The sequence below is a fragment of the Prunus mume genome, linkage group LG5 (genome assembly GCF_029339155.1).
Source record: "Prunus mume cultivar Tortuosa linkage group LG5, ASM2933915v1, whole genome shotgun sequence".
NCBI classification, from domain to species: Eukaryota; Viridiplantae; Streptophyta; class Magnoliopsida; order Rosales; family Rosaceae; genus Prunus; species Prunus mume.
Genome location: NC_142702.1, coordinates 25,435,918 through 25,461,138, shown reverse-complemented (window position 1 = coordinate 25,461,138; position 25,221 = coordinate 25,435,918). Strand labels below are relative to the sequence as shown.

Genomic DNA, 25,221 nt, shown 5'->3' with positions numbered 1-25,221 from the left:
TTAACTACTCATGATCTACTCTTATTCTGATCATCCCAGACCACTTTGATTTGAACCAAGACTAATACACTTTGATAAAGTTATTAACTTGTAAATAACAAACATGTGTAGATTTAGTGGACGTTCGAGGTGATGATACGTAGATTTAATCCTTAATCCCTATGGGGTTGGACTAGCCTCTCAAAATTTTGCCAACTAATAGATTATGTGCTTTGCTTGTTGGAGAGTGCAAGCAAATACCAATTTGGCATTGAGTGGTTCATCACTTCTAGTTAAGCAATAAGTAACCACTATCATTCCCAATTGCATTCATATTAGTGCCATTATAATTTACTTCAGTATGGAAACAAGCATCATTTCACAAAGAAGTAATTGCAAATTGAGCAAATTGATTTAACTGATCAATCAGTAATATTGGTGTCAAGATGCCAGCTTTACATGGACCTAACTGGATTCAAGCATTCAATTATTTGGATTTGTGATATAAGTACTGCATAAAATTCATGACATTAAAACTCAAACCATGCAACACAAAGATTGTGCCAAGAAGAGCATCCATGCCCAATTCAAAACACCTTTCTGCAGAAGGAGGGAGCAAGTAGCAACCACTCTGTTCCATATTAAAACTATGATTTCACTTATGAGATTTTCAAAGTAGAAATTTCCTCTTCTTTTTTTAAGTGACTGGTCCACTACTCATAATTCGCCAGAATCTTTTAATGATCTGCAACAACATAACAGCTTAACTTGTATAAATTTTGGCTTGCATGGAATTCATTGCGAATTGAAAATTCAAATTCGAAGCAGTTATTATATTGTACATATCAGCTTCTTACTTAGTAACATCAGTGGCCAAAAAATCTTTTATCTGATGTCACTGTCCTCTCCATGAATGTAGTTTTCGTTAAACCGGTGGAACCACGTCATCTTTTTCTGATTCAGAAGGAATCCGATCCTTACTTTTACCCCATAGAACCATATAGAGGCCAATCACAATGACCATTGCTCCAATTACTCTGCAGAAAAAAGAAAAAAGCCTCATTAGCCCTTCCGCAGAAATCTTTCGATACACAAATTTCTTTCCTGCATTTTGCCACTGAGTAAAAGCTCTTCATCTATTTTTTTTGTCTTTATATACAAAACTACTTAAATCCAAGGTGATCCTAAATTTGGATTTAGAAGAGAGACATTGATGCAAACCTTCCCAAGTACATTATCTCAGCTAACATGAAGGAGCTCATAACAGCAACAATAATCATGCTTAGAGGACTAAAAGCAGTCACAAAAACAGGTCCCCTTTCCTTCATTACCAATCCCTGAACGTAATACACGACACCTGAACATATTATTCCCTGCACCAAAATATATTCATGCTGTAAATACACTTGTAAAGGATATCTATTTATAGCCTGCATAAATCTTGTTAACCAGAAAGCTTGGGGTTGAATTGAAGTCTGCTTACACTGTAAACAGCAGCTAACAACTTAGAATCCCAGTGTATGGACCAAGCTGCAGGGTTATCCCATTCGAAACCTAGGGCCACCACGGTGCCTTGAACCGTGCCCATCAAGCATATCCAAGCTGCTAGGGAGAGCTCAGCGGGGTAAGACTTTAGCGTAATTGCCTATAGAAGCAGTAATTCTACCTCAATCAGTACAATCATCAATTTTCTTTGAAATAGGAAAATAGAAAAAAGTTTAGACAATTTTAATCCAGCAATTGTGCCTCATTAAGATGACAGTGTAGGTGATAATTGTGTATTAGTCTATTTCCTTGCAGTTCAAATGCTATGGGGTAAGGACATATACCCACACATGTAACTGTGAGTTGTTACTTGTTACTCAAGTTACATAAAAGATTTGGGATTTACTTGCAGATTGACGAAACCAGCCCAACAGAAACATCCAGCTCCAATCAGGAGAGTACCCTTTATGGGATCTTGATGATCTGTGGCACTTGTAGATTCTTGATGAATGTTTCTTCTTGTCCAAGGAAGATTCAGCATCGGTCCATTAATTAGAGTCATAAGCATAGCTCCTCCCACAGTCACTATGGTCCCCAATATCTTTGCCAGGCTACGCAGGCTTCTAAAATTAATATTCTCAAGCCTAAAAGACCAGTCAAACTAATTAATTCCACATTTCTTGACCATGCAAGGAAGGGATATACCGTCGGAATATGTGAACCACAGAATATTTACCTGAAAATCCAAGCCATTATGAATGCAAAGGCAGGAAGAACATTGCACATGGCAGATGTAAAAGTTGCTGTTGTAAGCTTCATCCCGGTATAGAACAGGTTCTGGTCGATTACAGGCCTGATAATGAGAGTAGACATAACTTGATTAGCACGATTCCAATATGTTTAAAAATGAAACCAGCATGATTAACAAGTCTTTTCAAGCTTATAAGTTGGAAAATATGTGGCTTAGTGGTCACGGTTCTTAACTCTAATAGGCCAAGTAACAAAATCTTGGTGAAAACAGAGAAGGTCATCTTTGGCCTTACTTTCCTGCGAGAGCATCAACTTCAGTGGATTAGTTTCTTCATTGCTCAACATGTCAAATACAAAAAAAATCAGGACACACAAAAGCAGGCAGAGAGAGACAGAGACAGAGAGAGACAGAGACAGAGACAGAGACAGAGACAGAGACAGAGACAGAGTACCTATCAAACACAATGGCAAAAGGAGCTATAAAAACAGTGGCAACAGCATGCCGGTACACGACCAATACATGTTGGCTCATCCCCCGGTTGAGAGTTGAGAGCAAACTTTGAAATTATGGACATTCGTGCATACCCAAATTGCATCAGAGTGACAGCCACAAACGGCTTCGCCAGATTGATCATCTGAGCCATAGAGCTCTTAGACATACTGTTGTTCTAAAACTCTGCCTCTTGCTTAATTTCTCAGTATGGTGAAAAAACTAGCAGCTACTTGATCAGTGATGAGGAAAATGAACAAGAAGCTGCACTTACTTTATAGGTGCAGTAACTTTGGGTACGTCACTCAATCTTGAATATTCCAGGGGACTCCACTAAGGTGAGCTAAAATACCATTCTGTGAAGTGAGCCCATTTCATCAAACCAAGCTTCAAAACCAGTAGTCTTTTCCTCATCGAATATCATGCATCACATGATTCATATCTGACTCACAAGTAATAAAATCACTGTTCCAAGTGATTAACCCAAACATGTCAACCAAATGGTTGGCTTAAACGTACCTCACTACATCATATCTCAAAAGGCTTTGAGAGCAATACCCAAAATAAAGGATGCCTGAAAATGGCATAATTTGATTTGATTTCACCATTTATTTTCTGTTTTGGGTACTTATATTTGCATGGTTCTCTTGATCAACTCAACCATAAATGGAGACTGTTTATTTACAAATTACAATGATGGGATCTTTCCCTATGAAATTACAATAAGTTTAGGGGAAAATTAATGAAAAAAAGGGAGACTAAATGTGACTTTATATACAATGCAGATCTATGATCAATTAATGCATGGTAGCAAAATCTTATTCAATTATTTGCTTCTAGTAGTTGTTTTATAATACTTTTTTTTTATTTTAAAACACAATTTTATAAAACACGGTGGAAAATATAGAAGTTGTAAGAGAGGGGTCATGTGCTCATAATCATATGCATGCATATATGCTTTAATTAGAGAATATTTTTGGTCACAAACAAATTGGGCACAATATGTCAATCAAACTATCATTCATTATCAATTTGGGCAGATGGAAAACAGCCAGAGACTATCCGAATCAGATAAAATTTGCAATTAACAGACAAATTTTTATTTTTTAATTTTGAACCAGTGACTATAAAATAAAAGGTTTATATAGTGATAATAATTTAGAAAAATAATGATTTAGAAGATATTATAAAACGCATTTTAAACTTATATAATAATAATATGTTCTGATTCACATTCTACAGGTCCAGGGGAAGTGCACTAATCCAGTTATATGCTTCTCATTGATAAATTGCCACTGAGAGTTTGAGTAGGAATTATAAAATGAAATTTCATTCATGGCCAAGCCAAATTTAGATCTAGTGCAAGAAATTAGTGGCTCTAGGTTAAAGGAGAGAGGGACATATTTTAATTATCTTTATTTTAGGGCAATTAATTAATTAACTGAAAATGCCATCCATCTCATACTTCCACATTTGTATTTTCCGTGTGCATGTCGATTAAAACCTTGGCTTGTAGGGTACCCATTTCTTAACCACATCATTATATATATGACTTGAACCAATGTGTCCTTGCCCATGGTTTAAGTTGAATTGACTTGCTCAGTTGATTGATCTCTTCCACCTCCATTCATATGGATAGAGGTTTGAAATCCCCAGGCCCCCTCTCCTAATTACTTGTACTCAAAAAGTTGAATTGACTTTGAAGTGGTTTTTTTTTTAATTAATCAAAACCCATGTCATGCAGCATTAAATCTTGCTCTAATTTAGAGGTTTATCTCTATCTTCCTTTTATCTAATCCACAATTAAGGAACAAAACTAGTTCCTGAAGCAAATTTAGAGGTGCATATAGTTTTTTATTGATACTAAAATGCTTTGCCAACTCCACTAGTGGTTGCCTGTATTAAGCACATGCTATGCAAAGTACAAGTATGCTTTAGAGTTGACAAAAATTCTAACCCTTTTAGTTCAGCATCTTTCCCAAATGATGAAAACACAACACATTGTTGCTCATCCTCAGATACCTACAACAACTAGCGTCTGGGGATAAAAATGCTGCACAGATTTCAAAGTCAAAAAGTAAAGTTAGGAGGACAGGCAGGAAAGTTTTTCTCCTCGCATTTAGACATGTGCCGAATTGATATGATCATATGCTTCATCAAATACTTCAACCATAATAACAGGGAATTGCAGTACAATTGAACCAAAAAAATAATCCGGAATGGCCAAACCAACCTTCTGTTATTTAATGATAAAGCATCTTGACATTATTCTCAAAAACACTTGTGCATCATCACATGAGAGAAAAAAAAAATCTTAATCTTTGAGACGCCGCTCGGCTTGCATGGTGAAAAACCACCATTTGTATCAACAAAAAATCAGGATAGGAAATTTCAGATAGTAGTATTATGTAAGTATCTATAAACACGTCATTCATTGGTTTGGGATAAATATGCACGGGCTTCAGATGTGATACTCAATTGGCTCCGGCTGCACTGCCTTGTGCACAATCTCGTTTTGTTCCTTCACATGAACCTGATAGAAACCAGTGGCTGTGGCAGCTGATGGAGCACGGCCAACATACTTGATGTCTTCGATCGTTCCTCTGCCCAGGGACTTCATGGCCGAGCAAAGGCGGGGTGCAATATAGCTGTATGCACCCATGTTCATTGGCTCTTCCTGGCACCAAACTATCTCAGCATCTGAAGGAATAAAATTAGAAATTGTCAACCTCATGATGTCAGCAAAATAGGAAAATGCTATATCATCTCAGGACTGTATAGTTTTAATTTATATGCTAATGTAGCAGCTGAGTAGGCGCCTTGTGTATCAAACTAATTTCTTGCACACACGTTGATATGACACCACTACATATGTCGCCACAGTTAGTTAATAATGATTGGAATTCTTTATACCTCTAGCATTATCCTATGGTCAAAGTATTGAGATGCAATACAGGAATCCAATTTACATACACCTATAAAAAGATAAAATAATGTATATTATTCGCTTTTTAAATGGCAAGTTCAAGGTACATACTTGGATATCGCTTCAGCTCTCTCTGGATAAGGTCATATGGAAAGGGGCAAAGCTGTTCCACTCTACAAATTGCGACATCCTTTGCTTCAACCTTTCTTCGCTCTTCGTCAAGCTCATAATAAAGCTGCATGCAGGGAAAACCAAGAATACATCGCAGAAAATATAATTAACTATTTGTTCCTTGGGTAAGATAAAATGATATAAGTCATAATTCTCTACAAGTCAACAAAGTATTATTGATCTATTTCTGTCAGGTTCCATTCATAATTCTTTCATTCTCCAAGTTCCGCTGAATAAAAGCCTATTAATTATTTTACTGGTAAAATAATGCAAAGAAGCCACACAACATGCTTTTATTTATGAAGGAAATCCAGGAATATTAATACCTTGCCAGAGCAAAGAACTAGCCGTCTAATACCCTCCTCCAGATCAGAGTGGTCATTCTGGTCCTTGATGAGGCGCTTAAATCTGGTCCCCTGCTTGTCAAAACCTGGGTGGCCTTGCACGTCATCAAATTCGGATAAATTTGATTTGCACTCCTTGTGCCGTAGCAGGTTTTTAGGAGCCATCACAATAAGGGGCTTACGGAATTCCCTGTGCAACTGAGAAATGAGACAAGAACATTAGAACCTGCATAAATTTTTCAAGATTCTGGAAAATGCTGATAAACAAAATAGCTTTTAAGTCACCTGACGACGCAGAACATGGAAGTAGTTGGCAGGAGTTGTCACATTAACAACCTGCCAATTGCATTCCTGAATTTGCTTCCGAAGTGTAGGATCCATCTCAGGTATGACAAAAGGATTGTCATCACTCATCTGTAATAAAATTAGTTAAGATGGGGAACCATGCCAGAGACTGCTGTTGTCTAAAGTGGAAAAAGGGAAGAAGGGGGAGGAGGGATTAACCATATTTGACAAAAGAATACCTGAAGAAATCGCTCCAGTCGTGCACTAGAATGTTCAGGGCCCTGGCCATCATAACCATGAGGAAGCAGCACAACAAGCCCAGTTTGACGAAGCCATTTGGACTCCCCACTACTCAAAAACTGATCAAATATAACTTGAGCTCCATTGGAAAAATCACCAAATTGAGCTTCCCAGATTACCAATGCATTCGGACTCTCCATCGAGTAACCCAATTCAAATCCAAGAACACCAAACTCAGACAGTGAGCTGTACATACAAACACAATTAGCTTCTGTACAAGGCAAATTAAAAACGAAAACTCCAATTTAGCCAAGTACTATTCAATATCAAATAAGTCATAATGCGGTGTCTGGCAGTCCTACAACCTTACGAAAGGGAACACTATAAAAAGTAATCACTCATTACCTGTTGCTAACTGTAAACATTTCCTCATCTTGGTTAGCCATAATGTGGTCAAGAGGGCAATACCTCTCCCCAGTTTCCTGGTCATGAACTACAGAGTGCCGATGACTAAATGTACCTCTTTCAACATCCTGACCGCTCAATCGAACATGGTTACCTTCTACTAGTAGTGTAGCAAATGCAAGTGCTTCAGCAACTGCCCAATCAATTCCTTCACCGGTCTCAATCATTTGTGCGCGTTGTTCATAATTCTTCTTTACTGCTCTGTGAGGCTTAAAAGTTTCTGGGAGGGATGTGACTGCTTTGCCAACACTCTTCAAAATCTCTGGTTTTACCCTGTACAGGATATAAATTCATTAAAATCCAATTAAGTCAAATCGAATATTAGGAAGAACAGGTGCAACTGATAGAAAAACAGTGCTATACCCAGTATTCCGGATCCGGGAAATCTGTTCAGGTGACTTAAATCCAGACCAATGAGATGAAAGCCAGTCCCTTCTTTGAGGAACATAATCCTTGCTAGCCAAGAATTCTTCATTGAGAATTGAATTAACCTTGTTCTGTATCCTTTCAATGTCTTCTTTGGTCACTTGTCCAGATTCTAGAAGTTTGTTCTGGTAGATTGTTAGAGCTGAGGGATGATTCCGGATAACCTGTAAACCCCCAATAAAGTGAGATTTTGACATTTTATCATGAGAAAAATAAAAAAATAAATTCTTGATTTTTAATGACTAGGAAAGATGGTCTAACCTTGTACATTTTGGGCTGCGTGAAAGATGGCTCATCAATCTCATTATGCCCAAATCGACGATAGCACACCAAATCAACAACAACATCAGAATGGAAAGTCTGGCGCCATTCAGCTGCAAGCTCACAGACATGAACGACTGCCTCCATGTCATCAGCATTTACATGGAAAATAGGGGCATTCAATGCTTTGGCAACATCAGTACAATACTGTGAAGATCTTCCAGACATTGGATCAGTTGTGAAGGCAACTTGGTTGTTCACCACAATGTGTATAGTCCCACCAGTTGTGTAGTTAGGAAGAGCACTTAGATGCAGAGTCTCGTAGACCACACCTTGCCCAGCAAAGCTACCATCTCCATGAATCAAGATACCCACATTCTTGGTCCTGTCCAGATCACTTGAATAATATTGCTTTGCTCTAGTTTTCCCAACAACAACAGGGTCTACAGCTTCCAAGTGACTTGGATTAGCAAGCAAAGATAAATGAATTCTGTTCCCGCCTCTAGTGGGTCGATCATAAGAGGTTCCCAAGTGATACTTGACATCACCAGTCCCTGTGTATAGTCCAACTTCATCCACAGGCTTTGTACCACCACTGAATTCACTAAATATCTGACGCAAAGGCTTCCGAACCACATTACCCAATACATTCAGTCTTCCTCTGTGGGACATTCCAATAACTATGCTCTCAACCCCAAGATCTGCTGCCCTATCAAACATCTCTTTCATGCCTGGAATCAGAGTTTCTCCACCTTCAAGCCCAAACCTCTTTGCTGCTGTCCACTTAGTGGCCAAGAAGTTCTCAAATTGTGTACTCCAAATAAGCCTATCAAGAATAACCTCACGACGCTGCCTATTGTATTGCATTGGTGTCGGAGTCTCAATCTTGTCTCTCAACCAGTTACATCTATTACGATCGGCAATGTGCATATACTCATACCCAATAGTTCCACAGTAAGCCTGCTCAAGCCGGGTCAGTATGGACCTAAGGGTCTGGACAGGACGGTTCTCAGACAAAAACCCAGCCATCCTCCAGACCCCTAAAAAGAACTCCCTATCAAGATCAGCCTCAGTAAACCCATATAGAGCAGGGTCCAAATCATCAGGGATTTCTCTCTCTTCCAGACCCAAGGGGTCCAATTTAGCTTTCATGTGACCATTAACCTGGTATGCCCTCACAAGCAACAACAAGCGCATACTCTCTTGAATGGTTTGGCCTGAAATTCCTGGCGAGGTAGAGGCCTGACCAACAAAATTCCTAAAGAAATTGTCCCATGACTCATCAACGCTATTGGGGTCGGCTTCCCAAGCCCTCTGAAGCCCCTCCAAATAAACACTGCTGGTTCCATCCAGGAAACTATCAGTTAGCCTAGAGAGAGGTACAGGGCGTGGAACTGGGGCAGATTGCGCCTTTGATTTACATAAAGTGGTGTGAAAGTCTCGATTTTGCGACGGAAGGACCCGCCTCCTACCTGCATATGATCCACTGTTTGATAGAGTTCTCCTAATGGCAAGTTTTGCCACGCTAGACCCTGCTCTAAACCAAGTCATAGCTACCAACCCAATCTATCACACAATTTTATCCAATTCAACAGAAAATTCTACGTCACAAATCTTCAGAACATCAATCAAAACCCTGTTCAGACCAATCCAAAAACAAATCAAATAAGCATACCAATTATCATATCTTTTAATACATTCATACATACACACTGGAATATGAGTGCATCAAACTTGAATGAGATCACAGAGATTATTTTCAAAATGAAACCAAAAAAGTTTAACAAAACTGATGCATGAGAACTATTCTGAAAATTTTGATCCACAGAGAAAAGATACTGTTCCGTGAACCTAATGCTTTGAGAAACAAAAGTTTCGTTTCGGTCAACAGGAAACGAGATATAAAAATACCCGAAAGATAAAGGCTTGAAATCGACGGAGATAAGGGAATACCTGAGAGTGACCGAAGAAGAGAAAACGAGAGATATAGAAGGAAGAAAAGAATAGGGGAACCCTAATCGCTGGGTAGCGACGGTGACTTTTCTGAGCTTTCTGAGTGCAACATTTTATTCCTTTTTGGTTAATTGTCTGAACCGAAAAATCTTACTTCCTTATTATTTTAATATTTTAATATGGATGGGTCGGGTAAAGTAGGCCCAAAAGCCCAAGCCCAAACATCATGTTGATTTATGGAAATTGTATGCCCAAATCAATCCCAAGATCTTTTCCTTCTTCATCTGGCTTGCTTCTTTTTCAAGCTACTTCTTCAACACTTCGTTTCCTTTTTCTTTTCTTTTTTTCGGTCGGAACTTCTCAGTTTGTTTTATTTAACTCATCACGTACTTGAGGCTTTCATAAAGAAAAAAGAGATATTTAGTTATATACCTATTTTTAACACTAATGATAGGTTTGGGGTTGACCTTGTTTTAATAAATCAATGGCAGTTTTGTAATTTATAGGAATTTTGAAGCTTCTTATTTCATGTAGGATTTTTTTATAATTTGGATACATATATTGGGTATAATAATGAATCTCTCAAGAAAAAAACAAGTCAAATTGGAGAACCTTGTTGCTCACACAAAGAAGCTGCACCATTCGATACTTTGCAACATCTTTTTCTTTGTATGGTTGGTTCTTGTTTTCTGATAAAGGTATGTTTAAATCAGAAAGCTTTGTGAAGCATATTTTATCTGTGGTGTTCTTTAGCCCTCTCTAAATCACTCATATAAAAGAGGCATATTTCATATAGGATCCCTTCTGCTGCAAGAAAAGTCATCTTGCCAATGTGCACTTTTCACTAAATCTGCTCATATCTCACCCAAATCTTAGAGCAACTTTCGGGTTGTCGCGTCAGTTCATTGGGTGTATTATAACTTATAAGTAGGGGTGGAAATTTCCAACTCAACCCAATGAACTACTCACAATCCGCACAATAAAACTTTCGAGTCAAATTCTGGTCAATCGGTTAAGACACAATTAATAAACAAGTGGGTTTTGGCAATGAGTCGTTTCGTTTATTAGGGATGGTAACACCAACCCATTACTCCTGTGCAACCTCAACACGACACCACTCATTGCCACCTTTAAGTGTCAGTGCATTATAAAAATTGTGGAGAAACATTGAGTAATGATGTAAATACGAGCCGGGTTTATTGGAGGAAGGTAAATTCACAATGTTTGAATTTTGAAGAGATAATTTATGATATCAGTTAAACTAGGCAAATGAAACACCTTTTCTTGACCAGAAGCTCATACCTGATTATCTCTATCCACATAAAGACAAGCAAAGATTTAAAAAGGAAGGTAAAATACTGTGAAGATCAAGCATCTTGTGTTATTTAATGAGCATGTTGACATTAATCTCAAAAACACTTGTGCATCATCACACATGAGAGAAGGAAAAAAAAAATCTTACTCTTTGAGACGCCGCTCGGCTTGCATGGAATACCATGGTGAAAAATCACCATTTGGATCAACAAAAATTCAGGATAGGAAACTTCAGATATAGTATTATGTAAGGATCTATAAACACGTCATTGCTTGGTTTTGGATAGATATGCACGGGCTTCAGATGATGTGAGATACTCAATTGGCTCCGGCTGCACAGCGTTGTGCAAAATCTCGCTTTGTTCCTTCTCATGAACCTGAGGGAAACCAGTGGCTGTGGAAGCTGATGGAGCACGGCCAACATATTTGATGTCGTCGATCGTTCCTCTGCTGAGAGACTTCATGGCAGCGCAAAGGCGGGGTGCAATATAGCTGTATGCACCCATGTTCATTGGCTCTTCCTGGCACCAAACTATCTCAGCATCTGAAGGAATCAAATTAGGAAATGTCAACCTCATGGTGTCAGCAAAATTTATCACCTGATCTGATTTCACAGCTAGTACAATGTGATCTTTGTTTGTGGTGACATAAGTTTCAAATCAATTAATAATTCTCACAAGAACAAGGTCTACTCGACATAAATTTTCAAATGGAAAGTTCGAGGTACATACTTGGATATCGCTTCAGCTCTCGCTGGATAAGGTCATATGGGAAGGGGCAAAGCTGTTCCATTCTACAAATTGCAACATCCTTTGCTTCAACATTTCTTCGCTCTTCGTCAAGCTCATAATAAAGCTGCATGCAAGCAAGGGAAACCCGAAATACAGCGCCCGCGATAGAATTAACTATTTGTTCCTTGGCTAAGATAAAATTATATAAGTCATAATTTGTTCCTTGAATATAGTACCTTCCCAGAGCAAAGAACTAGACGTCTAATACCCTCCTCCAGATCAGAGTGGTCATTCTGGTCCTTGATGAGGCGCTTAAATCTGGTCCCCTGCTTGTCAAAACCTGGGTGGCCTTGCACATCATCAAATTCGGATAAATTTGATTTGCACTCCTTGTGCCGTAGTAGGTTTTTAGGAGCCATCACAATAAGAGGCTTACGGAATTCCCTGTGCAACTGAGAAACGAGACAAGAACATTAGAACCTGCATAAACTTTTCAAGATACCGGAAAATGCTGATAAACGAAATAGCTTTTAAGTCACCTGACGACGCAGAACATGGAAGTAGTTGGCAGGAGTTGTCACATTAACAACCTGCCAATTGCATTCCTGAATTTGCTTCCGATGTGTGGGATCCATCTCAGGTATGGCAACAGGATTATCATCACTCATCTGTAATAAAATTATTTAAGACGGGGATCCATGCCAGAGACTACTACTGTTGTCTAAACTGGAAAAAAAGGGAAGAAGAGAGGAAGGAAAGGGGGAGGAGGGATTAACCAGATTTGACAAAAGAATACCTGAAGAAATCGCTCCAGTCGGGCACTAGAATGTTCAGGGCCCTGGCCAAGGTAACCATGAGGAAGCAGCAAAACAAGCCCAGTTTGACGAAGCCATTTGGACTCCCCACTACTCAAAAACTGATCAAATATAACTTGAGCTCCATTGGCAAAATCACCAAATTGAGCTTCCCAGATTACCAATGCATTTGGACTCTCCATCGAGTAGCCCAATTCAAATCCAAGAACACCAAACTCAGACAGTGAGCTGTACATACAAACACAATTAGCTTCTGTACAAGGCAAATTAAAAATGAAAACACCAATTTAGCAAATGGTGGTGTCTGGCAGTCCTACAACCTTACAAAAGGGAACACTAAAAAGTAATCACTCATTACCTGTTGCTAACTGTAAACATTTCCTCATCTTGGTTTTCCATAATATGGTCAAGAGGGCAATACTTTTCCCCAGTTTCCTGGTCGTGAAGTACAGAATGCCGATGAGTAAATGTGCCTCTTTCAACATCCTGACCGCTCAATCGAACATGGTTACCTTCTACTAGTAGTGTAGCAAATGCAAGTGCTTCAGCAACTGCCCAATCAATTCCTTCACCAGTCTCTATCATTTGTGCGCGTTGTTCATAATTCTTCTTTACTGCTCTGTGAGGCTTAAAAGTTTCTGGGAGGGCTGTGACTGCTTTGCCAACACTCTTCAAAATCTCTGGTTTTACCCTGTACAGGATATAAAATTCATTAAAATACAATAAAGTAAAATAGATATTGAGAAGAACAGGTGAAACTGATAGAAAAACAGTGTTATACCCAGTATTCAGGATACGGGAAATCTGTTCAGGTGACTTAAATCCAGACCAATGAGATGAAAGCCAGTCCCTTTTTTGGGGAACATAATCCTTGCTAGCCACGAATTCTTCATTGAGAATTGAATTAACCTTGTTTTGTATCCTCTCAATGTCTTCTTTGGTCACTTGTCCAGATTCTAGAAGTTTGTTCTGGTAGATTGTTAGAGCTGAGGGATGATTCCGGATAACCTGTAATCCCCCAGTAAGTAAAAGATTCAGGACTCAGCTTGCACATCTCAATAGATGCATTTATACTTTCAATATAAAATACCATGACACATTTAAGTGAGACTGAGATTTTATCATGAGAAAAATACCAATTTTTTTTCTTCAATCAGGTAAGAATATCAAAATTTTAATGAAAAGGAAAGATGATCTGACCTTGTACATTTTGGGCTGCGTGAAAGATGGCTCATCCAGCTCATTATGCCCAAATCGACGATAGCACACCAAATCAACAACAACATCAGAATGGAAAGTCTGGCGCCATTCAGCTGCAAGCTCAGAGACATGAACGACTGCCTCCATGTCATCAGCATTTACATGGAAAATAGGAGCACTCAATGCTTTGGCAACATCAGTACAATACTGTGAAGATCTTCCAGACATTGGATCAGTTGTGAAGGCAACTTGGTTGTTCACCACAATGTGTATAGTCCCACCAGTTGTGTAATTAGGAAGAGCACTTAGATGCAGAGTCTCGAAGACAACACCTTGTCCAGCAAAGCTACCATCTCCATGAATCAACACAGCCATATTCTTCGTCCGGTCTGCATCATTCGAACAATACTGCTTTGCTCTAGTTTTCCCAACAACAACAGGGTCCACAGCTTCCAAGTGACTTGGATTAGCAAGCAAAGATAAATGAATTCTGTTCCCGCCTCTCGTGGGTCGATCATAAGAGGTTCCCAAGTGATACTTGACATCACCAGTCCCTGTGTATAGTCCTCCAACTTCTTCCACAGGCTTTGTACCACCACTGAATTCACTAAATATCTGCCGCATAGGCTTCCTAACCACATTACCCAATACATTCAGTCTTCCTCTGTGAGACATTCCAATAACTATGCTCTCAACCCCGAGATCTGCTGCCCTATCAAACATCTCTTTCATGCCTGGAATCAGAGTTTCTCCACCTTCAAGCCCAAACCTCTTTGCTGCTGTCCACTTAGTGGCCAAGAAGTTCTCAAATTGTGTACTCCAAATAAGCCTATCAAGAATAACCTCACGACGCTTGTTATTGTACTGCATTGGTGTTGGAGTCTCAATCTTGTCTCTCAACCAGTTACATCTATTACGATCGGCAATGTGCATATACTCATACCCAATAGTCCCACAGTAAGCCTGCTCAAGCCGGGTCAGGATGGACCGAAGGGTCTGCACGGGACGGTTCTCGGCTAAAAACCCAGCCATCCTCCACACCCCTAAGAAGAACTCCCTATCAAGATCAGCCTCAGAGAACCCATATAAACAAGGGTCCAAATCATCTGGGATTGCTCTCTCTTCCAAACCCAAAGGGTCCAATTTAGCTTTCATGTGACCATTAACCTGGTATGCCTTCACAAGCAACAACAAACGCATACTCTCTTGAATGGTTTGGCCTGAAACTCCAGGCGAGATAGAGGCCTGATGACCCACGAAATTCCTGAAGAAATTGTCCCACGACTCATCGACGCTGTTGGGGTCGGCTTCCCAAGCCCTCTGAAGCCCCTCCAAATAAACACTGCTGGTTCCATCCAGGACACTATCAGTTATCCTAGAGAGAGACACAGGGCTAGGAACTGGGGCCTTTGATTTACATAATGTGGTGTGAAAGTGTCGATTTTGCGACGGAAGGAGCCGCCTCCTCGCCGCATATGATCCACTGTTTGATAGAGTTCTCCTAATGGCAAGCTTTGCCACACGAGACCCTGCTCTAAACCACGTCATGGCTACCAACAGAAAATTATACCTCCGAAGCTCAGACCTCAATCACAAGTTGTTCAGAACATGAATCAAAACCATGCAAAAACAAATCAATCAAATAAGTTTCCCAATGATCATATCATCTATATATATATCGATATATAATAATAATACTATAAAGCAAAAGATAGAGAATGACGAAACATTCAAAATACCAAAAAATGTCATTGGTTAATGCAAACATTAAGAATTGAAATTAGTAATTAATAATATAAAGCAATAGGCAGAGAATGGTGAAACATTCAAAATACCAGAAAATGCATTTGGTTAATGTAAACATTAAGAATTAAAATTATTAATTAAATGAGGATAATATGGTAAATTCACACATTTTCATATTTAAAATATATATATATGTATATATATATATATAAAGCAAAATGCAAATAACGGTAAAATATTCAAAATATCAGAAAATGTCATTAGTTAATGCAAACATTAAGAATTGAAATTATTAATTCAATGATGATAATATGGTAAATTCACATTTTTTTATATTAAAAAAAGTAAAATTAAAAGAAAAATCAGATAATGGATCCCTTTTTTATGAAACACAACTACCTATTATCAAGCCTCTTGCAAGCGTACGGAGAGGCTAATACCTTTTTAATACGTACATTCATTCATGCACATTCTGGAATATGAGTGCATTAACTTCAACTCGAAATGAGATCACAAAATGGAGTTTTTGTCATAAATGTCGGTTTTTATAAAAACTTTCAAATTATAATAAAAGACCCAATTACATAGATTGAAATACCCTCATAATTAAACCCAAATAACAATGAAACTCACAAAACGATTTTGTAAGTAAGTGAGTTTTATTAGGCATAAAACACCATAGGAGCCCCACCATCAATTTCAGATTATTGGTTTTGTGTGTTGGTTAGCTAACCAAACTCTACCCATAGGTATTCCAATCGTTTGCGGCAAGGAGAGCTATTTTTAAGTCGCTCTTCCAGATCAGTACTTAATATCCCGTCAATGGTTACAGTGGAGAGATTTCACCATGTATTTATTTATGCAACTGATAGATATATTTCACCATAAGTTTATGCACCTGATTTGCAAATTTTAGATTCCGTTCGTGTTCGACCATGGCGAAGTGGACTCTCCATTATGTTCATCACTCCTGTCCTTCTTTGAAGCAATATTACATCACACATGTGTAATTGGATTGAAGCTGTGTTGGCATGTCCCTGCTCCATGTTATAATACAACTAAAGACCTATTATTTGGTAAACCCTAAAATTAACGGGTAGAAACTATGGCATGCTTCTTCCTATGAATGGTTGGTTCTTATTTTCTGATAAAGGTCTGCTTAAAATAGAAAATTTTGTGAAGCATATTTTATCTGGGGTGTTCTTTAGCCCTCTCTAAATCACTCGTGTAAAGGACGCAAATTTCATAAAGGATACCTTCTGCTGCAAGAAACGCCATTTTGCCAATGTGCACATTTTGCTAAATCTTTCTCCTCTCTCACCCAAATCCGAGAGAAACTGGGTTCCGGCCGGATTGTTGGATCGGTTCATCCAGTGTATTGTAAGTATCGGTACATTATAAAAAAAATGTGGAGAAACAATGAGTAATGATGTAAATATCAGCCGGGTTTACTGCAGGAAGGTAAATTCACAATGTTTGAACTTTGAAGAGAAACTTTATAATATCAGTTGAACTAGGCAAAGGAAACACCTAAAGCATTTTTCTTGACAAGAAGCTCGGACCTAATTATCTCTATCTACATTGAGACAAGCAAGCAAACAGAGGCAATGACAACAAGCCCCCTGGACCAGAATGACGAAAGGGTGGAAAATGTCATATTATAAATTCCACATTTGAGAGAAAATAAAGTAACAATGAAAACTACTTTTAATACTAATGCTGGTAGTCGAGAGATTTAAGAGAGGTGGCCACCATAAAGTTATCAAGTTTCCCCTCAAACCCAAATCAGTACGACTAACAGAACCTTCCCTCTTTCTACTAACCGCAGCAAGATGACTTTTGTGCAGCTTGACCACCGGCAGCTTTGTCTTGTTCGTTAATCCTAAGTGTCTGAGGCTGAAACCATCAAACAAAATGAGGAGTTGAGAGAATAGTTGGGGAAAGAAAATTATTCCCACTTCAAAAAGCATAAAAAATACTGATTTTGACAAGCTAAAGAAAAAAACGGAGGACACGATAGTTCAAATAAGAAAGGTAGTTTTACTATTAAAAAATAGAAAAGAAAAGAAAAACACCTCAGTGCCCCTGGCATCAGATTCTGCAAGTCTCTGCTTGATATCTCTGCCTATTGAAAAGAAAACCTCCTCCACATTCATGTTTGTCTTTGCACTCTGCGGAACAGTTTCTTTCAATATATAAACAGTACATAATTTCTTATGCAGAATAGTACCAAAGGTTTATTATTACTTACAGTTTCAAAGAACTTGATACCATACTCATCAGCAAGAGCTTGACCCTTAGATGTAGGCACCGCCTAAAAAACAGATAATTTCATTGATAAAGCCTGGGCATGTGCACACACACAAACACATGCAAAAAGAGGTAGGGAGGAGTGCACGAGTCTAGCACCGTCATGTTGAACCCAACGGGCACTAAATTCATCCACATCTAATCCTCTTAGTCTTTTAGGTGACCAACCACCAGGTTAAAAAAGAAGTGCATGTCCTGTTAAGTGAAAAAATACAAACTACACACCCTTTTGCTTTCATCCATATCAGCTTTGTTTCCCACCAGTATCTTGTTGACACTGACAGATGCATGTTGTTCGATGTTGCGAATCCAGTTCCTAATGTCTGCATATGAAGAAACAATTACCATAAGAAGCACTAGATTCAAATATAAAAATCATCCAAATGAAAGAAGTGCCACCATAACAAGGCAGATTTCAACCATCCACCACAAGGAAAGTAGAACTAACAGTCAAAATGAACCACGAGATTGAAATGTCTACATTCCAATCCACAAGATTTGAAATAATTAAAGTAAATACAAATGGGCATGCTATCCAAAATTCATATGTTTAGGTAAGGAAAAACGAGAAGTTACTGTTGAAAGATGACTCATCAGTAACATCATACACCAACAAAATACCCATGGCTCCTCGATAGTAAGCTGCAGAGCATAACAGAAATACATAAGAAAACTCCTGCATTACAGTAAGAGAGGACGTAATTCAAGAAGAAAATCAAAATTATCTCTAAAAAATGAACCGAGCTAGTATGAATGAAGTATGTACCACCTATACAAGTAGTTATAGTCAGATTTCTCCTCTCGTTCAAATAGCAGCATCTAATGTGCGTTTTCCTATTTAAAATTAACTATTTGTAAAATATCAAGCACATACCTGTAGTAATTGTTCGAAATCGTTCCTGACCAGCTGTATCCCAGATTTGCAATTTAATCCGTTTGCCATCAAGCTCGATGGTTCTTATCTTGAAATCAATCCTGTAAAAAAAGATATGTAAGAAAAGAGATGCTAACAAAGCTGAGCTTCTACAAGAAAGCACATCATGACCATGTCTCCACTGACTTAAAATATTAATTCATTAAACTTTTTCATAATGCTAAAAGTTTCCATATACAAAAATTCAACGGTTTCCAAGTATACAAACCCAATAGTGGTGATAAAACTTGTTGTGAAGGAGCCATCAGAGAAGCGCAAAAGCAGACAACTCTTCCCAACACCTGAAACATTCAGCTGAAAATGTTTAATTTTCATGAACAAATTACACATACAGTCAGGTCCTTAAACACAATCGTTTATCAAAAATTGGATATATTCAAACTGGACACAATTAAATATTTCGACACACCCATTATTCTGCAACTAAAAACACTTTGAGAAAAATGACATTTTGTTAATAAATAGATCATTCACATGAAAAGAAAAGCACATTGGCTCCCAGTGATACCAAAGTAAAGGAAAAACACATTAGATCTCGAAAATGTTCAACTCCCATTTCTCCCATAATTTTCTCGGGAACCAAACAGAGGAGGATATCAAACAATAACAATAACTAACCGCTGTCGCCAATAAGGAGAAGCTTGATGAGATAATCGTGATCGGCCCGAGCCCTTGCCGGTGGCGCAGCCATGGATTGATTCTATCACCAACCCAAATTGCAAATCAAACTCGTTCTGCAACCAATATGGAAAACAAAACAGTAATATCAAAATTCAAAATTCATAGAACTGCAGAAGATCGGAGAGAGAGAGAGAGAGAGAGAGAGAGAGACCTGTGAAGAAGCTTCGCAAGTGGCGGGGACATGAAAAGCGATCCAATGAATTTGCGAGGACTTCTTCGGGTTCAGGACGTCCTTGGCTGTCTCTGTATAATACGTGGATCACTCTCTACTGTATGCAGAGCTCTGCGTCTCCGTACACCCGGCTCCACTGAATGACTTCTCTGCTATTTATGTACGCTCATTTTATTTTTTTCATTATTTTGGGCCTAAAAAACTAGTTATCTTTGCATAAATATTATGTGAAATATAATGTTACAAATGAAAAAAAAAAATTATTTATTTATTTTACCTAATATTTATTTATATTGACCAAAATCCAGTGTGTATTTCCAATATGAAAAAAGAAATATTAAGCACAAAATTAGAAAAGTGGATCCCCACATTGAATTTTTATTTTTATTTTTAATAAACAAAATCTGGTGATATGATAAAATACTTATTAAATTCACAGCGAAAGGATAATAAAACACAAATACCAAATTCGAAGAAATTCAAATTGATTGTATAAGATAATGATAGATAAAGATCAAGTTCAAAAGATATATATTTTTCTTGATAGATAAAGTTCAAGTTCAAAAAATATGGAGCTAATGATTTAACATCTTTTCATATTATGGAAAAATTGTAAAGATTAACTGTTGATTTATCCTCTACACAAACTATCAATTTCTCCTCTATTATCTTTTTTATTTTTAGTACAAGTGATAGTCTAAACTACAAGAGATAAGCGATAGTCTAAACTACAAGAGATGATGATTTTTTGAACACACACAACTATGATACCTTGGGGATTCGAAAATGAGACTTATTGTCTGCAAGTCAATGTCCTTTTTCTATTAAGCTAAACCCCATTGGTCCCCCCTTACCGTCTAAATTTCAACATTTCATCTTTGGAACTTTCGGGCCTAAGCCTGAACCCCAATTGTTAACCTCATTTGGATATTGTCCAAAGAGAAGCCCAAAAACTCACGTAGCTTAACAATTTAATAATTTGTTGCTTAGAGTTCTTGATAAATCAAATAAATTTAAAAGGAAAGGTTTTTTCAAAATTCTCCATGTTCATTTTAATACGATAAAAGAAGAGTTAAAACATTTGCGAATGATTGCACATGTTTGAAATTTATCAAAAGATTTTATGTCGAATTCCTTGTTATAGAAAAATTATAAAAATAAGCCAATAAAGTCTAGTCCAATAAAAAAATGAACTTGACTTGTAAACCAGAGGTCTCAAGTTTGAATCCTTATAACATCGTAGTGTGTATATAAGAAATCTCCCTCCTTTGTAGTTTAAAATATCGCTTATTTATAATTTTAAAAAAATACATTACAAATGAACAAGAGTTAGACAATTCCAATTTAGAACGTTGGATCAAGAGTTAGAAAATTCGAACATCAAGAGTTAGGAACACTTTAGCCAAAATAAAAAATAATAAAGAGTAATTGAAAACAATGAAAAGTGAGGAAAAAGGTAAAATAGAAAGGAACACAAAAGGAATTGTGCTTGGAGTATATGCTGAGAAGATCCTCTACCCACCTTCCCTGCACCTACAAAACGTCACAACACATTGCTCTTTCTTTGTAACCTTTTCCAACATCTATCAACAACACATTCTCTCGTCTTGTTGCTTCTGCATCATCTCATTCATCTCTGCTACTTCTTCGTCGTCCGGCCACCGATGGAAGTCGGGAGCGGTGGCGATACCGTCGGTGGTGAAGTTGGTGGTTTTGTTGCTACTACTACTACTATCAACAAGGGCGACGATGATGATGCAGTGCAGACGACAAAGAAAGCATAGCTAATTGAAACTTGAACAAGTCATGTTGGCTTTGATTTGATGGTAGGGCAACTACAGATCTTTGGCAGTTTTTCAACAAGTGTGTGTTTCTCTTTGTGTTCACTTTGATATTATGGTTTAAGAAAATCCAGCGTTTACGTATGTTCCCCTAATGCTATTTCATTAGCATTCTTTCCTCCTAATAAAGATCTTCGGCTGGTTCATGTAGTCTCTCTCTTGTATTCTCAAACGTTACATAACTCCTCTCTCTTCTTTCCTCTTTTTTTTTTTTTTCCTTCTCTCTCTTGGGTTTGTATGTAATTTTGTAATAATTTTTATATATATTTACATATATGTGTGTGTGTTTTTGTGTGTTTATATTAACCACAGCATGAATCTTTAATTGTGGGATGTCTCAGATCCATGCGGACCATTAATTGAGCAGAGGTTGAAAGCGATGCAAATAATGATGTTAAGAGGACAAGAAGCACGAAAAAAATGTATTGTATGATTTGATGGTTATCACTCTTGTCCCCTTCCCCTCCTTTCTAAAAAGCTAATTGCCAACCTTAAACCAACCTTGAAGAAGTTGAAGAGAAAAAAATAAACAAAACCATGTCGCAGACGAATTAGTTGCTTGAACACAATGGATTGGAATTTGAATGTCCTGATTATTGCCCGCCTAATCTTAGGCCTTGTTTGATTCACGGAAAGGATTTTATGGGAAATCATTTCCCATGTCATTTAAACTTAAGACGTATCAGTAATTGGATGGTTTTACAGTCTGCACAAGCAATTTTGATAACCCAAACTTGACCATGAAGAAACTTTGTGGAAAGGTTGACAACAGCCTCGAGAACGAATCATTATAACATGAATAAAATCTTTTTTATTCTCTGACCTTGAAGCCAAAAAAATAAAAATAAAAATAAAATTTGTTGGCTCTTATTATTCTCAAGCCCACCCAAGAAGTGTACGTAGTAGACAGCAAAAAATTGTAGTCATACCGCACCGCATTTAAATAGCAGATAACTGATCGATAAGGAGATACTAATTTCCTTTTTGAAAACCATATGCATGAGCAAAAACCATTAAAACCCGAAAAAGTAACGTCTCTACGTGACATGCAGAAAACAAAGCACCGCCTGCAACACCCCAACTTCTATTCATTCATTATTGCGATAAAAACCTAGCCATTCAAAATTATTCTGCGGGACGCAAAAATGTTGGATTTCATAAGATAATTTAAGACTGAGGCCACAACCACCAGATGCACTATGGATAACCAAACACTTAAAGATAAATTCTAGCAAATAACATTCCAGTAAAAACCTCTATTAGCATTCAAAACAAACACAAATTGAAACATAGAAGTAACCTATGATGTTCAAAAGTACACCCAAAAGCTCTTCATTAGCAGGAAAACTCAATTCTCATTCCTGGAATAAACCTTGCCTAGTAAAAGAAACCAAGCACTTTACCACCGACATTCTTTCTCCTTGCCTCCTCATGATCCATAATGCCAGCAGATGTTGTCAGCACTATGTATCCAAACTGCAAGTTCAAGCAAAAAACCATAAGCCCAGCAGAATAAGCTACGTGCACAATGGCACAGTTGCACACCATGAAACGCAATAAGGGAATCAAATGAGACATCCAAACCAGACTAGAAATCGATATAAGGGTTCTAGATTACTATAACACATTAACCATATTACAGGATATCTCAACGTTTGATTCAAATGGGAACCAACTACAGAGCTATATGAATCACCACCACTAACATGATCAACCAAATATTTTTTTTTATTTAGAAGAAACGAAATTTATTAAACAAAAGAACATGGAAGTGGATAAGGCAACCACAACCGAAGAACAAAAACAACACAGAAAGAAAGAAACAAACAACACCAACCCCTCCCAAACTAACAGGGAGGAGCAAAACCGAAAAACCACTGAACAACCCACCCCCCAACCCTCAGATAACCGCAGCTGCCATATCCCTCATAATAGTGGAACAAGAGTAGTCTTTAAAAACTTTTGTAACAGAAGCCCACAAAGCTGCCCAGTACTTAACTCTATCCCACAGATCACTCACTCCCACTCCCTTATAGTCTTCAAAAATTCTCCTATTACGCTCCATCCAAATGTTCCAGAACACAGAGTGGACCTAATCCTGCACATCTTTCTACATTCTAAAAGTTTATTGAAAAAATATACATGTTAACAAATCCAAACTACAATGTTATTACTCAACAGGAACCCATCAAGAAATATACACGTTTCTAGGCTTGAAATAGTTAACTGATAACAATTGGCTAACCTGTCTAGATGGAAGCAATCTTGCAGTCCAGCCTTCAATCTCCTTAACACCCACATCAAAACGAGGGCTGATAACCCCACATTTGTTAAGCCGTCCATTCAGTTCGACCACAATTTTACCAGCCCTGTGGTCGTCAACATACTCGAACTCACCAATGTATCCTATAGAGAGAAACAAAAGCATAAATGTCTATATAATCATAAAATTTTCAATTAAGAAATAACTGGGAAATGATGTAAGTGGTGAATATAATAATTAAATAAAAGATACATACCATGCTTTTGCATCACCAAAAGAAACTTGATGATGACCTTGGATGATGGTCTGATCATGACCTGGCGCTTGCCCCTTTTCTCTGCATTGTACATGCTCTTGAGCGCATCATTCAGAACGCTAACTCTCACCATTGTCGCTTCTGCATGTTATAAAAAGAATTCATTAAGATCATCGGGTTTTGCACAAAAAATCAAGTAAGACACATGTGACAAACAGAAACATGTAATTAGAAACCTCATTTCAATGTGTTCCTACCCAATGGGACCAGAACTACACAGATTCACTTGTCAAATCTTACAGTCTAACTAATTATATAATAAACGCAATCAACCATCATATTGGTAGTTTGATCCCTTTTCCAATTTCTAGCTCGGTCAAACATATTAATCAAGATTCAATAAACATCTATTGTGGTTTGTTTAAGACTCATAATTTGTCAAACCCAATTCCAGAACATCTATTCCTACAAAAATAAAACACAAAACAAACAATTGGCCTTGAGCAGAAAAAAAAAAAGTTTCAGCATTTCAATCCAGAGAAACACACCAAATCATAAATCACAACTACACAGGCGCCTAATGAAAACATATTTGAAACCAAATTGATCAAAGCAATATCCAATAGATCTAGATGTGTTACGATAAACTATACACATCAAAAAATCATCCAAAAGAAATGAAAAGGGCCATACATGAACAAATAAGAGCCTCGAAAGGAACACAGATCGAAACAGTTTCACTTATTGATGAAGAGAATGAAGTTTTAGAGTGAAGTCTTCACGTACCAGAAGAGATGCGCAATATCAGCAGAGGCGCCTCCGAGAGCTAGGGTTTCTAGGGCTTAAGAAGGAACGAGTAAGTGAAACCGAGCACATATATTTGGTGGGAATGAGGGCGCCTTTTACTGAATTACCCTTACGGACCCTTATTTGGTGCAACACGTCGTCGTTTACTTAAGCATCGAATTAGTTGTTAGGCCCATTTTGTTCATGCATCGGCCCCAATTATATTAAAGTTCGGGCCCTAATTATGCAGCCCAAATTGGGTACTTGTATTTGTATTTGGTTATTTAAAGGAGATTGAGAAATTGGTGAATATATTACTACTATGATTTGTCTGAGATTGAGGAATAAATTAACTTCTTAACAAGGGCATAACTATAAATTTTCGTAAGGATGGACT

At 37.7% G+C, this 25,221-nt stretch overlaps 5 protein-coding genes across 8 annotated transcripts; all 5 read right to left on the bottom strand.

Moving 5' to 3' along the window:
* Positions 1-420: 420 nt before the first annotated feature.
* On the bottom strand, positions 421-2,596 carry LOC103332613 (WAT1-related protein At2g39510-like). 3 transcript variants are annotated; one of them, XR_016127265.1, is made up of 7 exons: positions 2,449-2,596; positions 2,201-2,317; positions 1,871-2,108; positions 1,463-1,624; positions 1,201-1,352; positions 837-1,016; positions 421-724 (listed from the first exon to the last, which is right to left on the bottom strand). XR_016127265.1 is itself a non-coding variant. In XM_008235359.2 (6 exons), exons 1-6 carry the CDS (start codon positions 2,493-2,495, stop codon positions 905-907), a joined length of 828 nt encoding a protein of 275 aa, XP_008233581.2. In that variant the 5' UTR covers positions 2,496-2,596; the 3' UTR covers positions 421-904. The 3 variants fall into 3 exon arrangements, 1 of the variants encoding a protein (XP_008233581.2); XR_016127266.1 differs by lacking the exon at positions 2,449-2,596 and having other exon boundaries at positions 2,201-2,428; XM_008235359.2 differs by having other exon boundaries at positions 421-1,016.
* Positions 2,597-4,914: 2,318 nt separating this feature from the next.
* On the bottom strand, positions 4,915-10,066 carry LOC103332610 (uncharacterized). The gene is made up of 9 exons (XM_008235357.2): positions 9,776-10,066; positions 7,823-9,458; positions 7,499-7,725; positions 7,076-7,408; positions 6,670-6,916; positions 6,431-6,559; positions 6,128-6,343; positions 5,742-5,865; positions 4,915-5,404 (listed from the first exon to the last, which is right to left on the bottom strand). Exons 2-9 carry the CDS (start codon positions 9,371-9,373, stop codon positions 5,166-5,168), a joined length of 3,066 nt encoding a protein of 1,021 aa, XP_008233579.1. The 5' UTR covers positions 9,374-9,458; positions 9,776-10,066; the 3' UTR covers positions 4,915-5,165.
* A 945-nt stretch (positions 10,067-11,011) lies between these two features.
* LOC103332695 (uncharacterized) lies at positions 11,012-15,460 on the bottom strand. Its single transcript, XM_008235441.2, has 8 exons — positions 13,836-15,460; positions 13,417-13,643; positions 12,994-13,326; positions 12,617-12,863; positions 12,360-12,488; positions 12,057-12,272; positions 11,821-11,944; positions 11,012-11,633 (listed from the first exon to the last, which is right to left on the bottom strand). Exons 1-8 carry the CDS (start codon positions 15,381-15,383, stop codon positions 11,356-11,358), a joined length of 3,102 nt encoding a protein of 1,033 aa, XP_008233663.2. The 5' UTR covers positions 15,384-15,460; the 3' UTR covers positions 11,012-11,355.
* Positions 15,461-17,056: 1,596 nt separating this feature from the next.
* LOC103332609 (ras-related protein RABE1c-like) lies at positions 17,057-19,807 on the bottom strand. The gene is made up of 9 exons (XM_008235356.2): positions 19,658-19,807; positions 19,444-19,559; positions 19,034-19,106; positions 18,766-18,866; positions 18,468-18,533; positions 18,117-18,214; positions 17,833-17,895; positions 17,657-17,752; positions 17,057-17,477 (listed from the first exon to the last, which is right to left on the bottom strand). The coding sequence occupies exons 2-9, from the start codon at positions 19,514-19,516 to the stop codon at positions 17,400-17,402; spliced, it is 648 nt and encodes a 215-aa protein (XP_008233578.1). The 5' UTR covers positions 19,517-19,559; positions 19,658-19,807; the 3' UTR covers positions 17,057-17,399.
* A 2,927-nt stretch (positions 19,808-22,734) lies between these two features.
* On the bottom strand, positions 22,735-24,972 carry LOC103332608 (small ribosomal subunit protein uS8z/uS8w). 2 transcript variants are annotated; one of them, XM_008235355.3, is made up of 4 exons: positions 24,825-24,972; positions 24,039-24,179; positions 23,765-23,925; positions 22,735-22,995 (listed from the first exon to the last, which is right to left on the bottom strand). In XM_008235355.3, exons 2-4 carry the CDS (start codon positions 24,169-24,171, stop codon positions 22,897-22,899), a joined length of 393 nt encoding a protein of 130 aa, XP_008233577.1. In that variant the 5' UTR covers positions 24,172-24,179; positions 24,825-24,972; the 3' UTR covers positions 22,735-22,896. The 2 variants fall into 2 exon arrangements, with proteins under 2 accessions (XP_008233577.1, XP_088909151.1); XM_089053025.1 differs by lacking the exon at positions 24,825-24,972 and adding an exon at positions 24,732-24,750.
* Between the last annotated feature and the right edge of the window lie 249 nt (positions 24,973-25,221).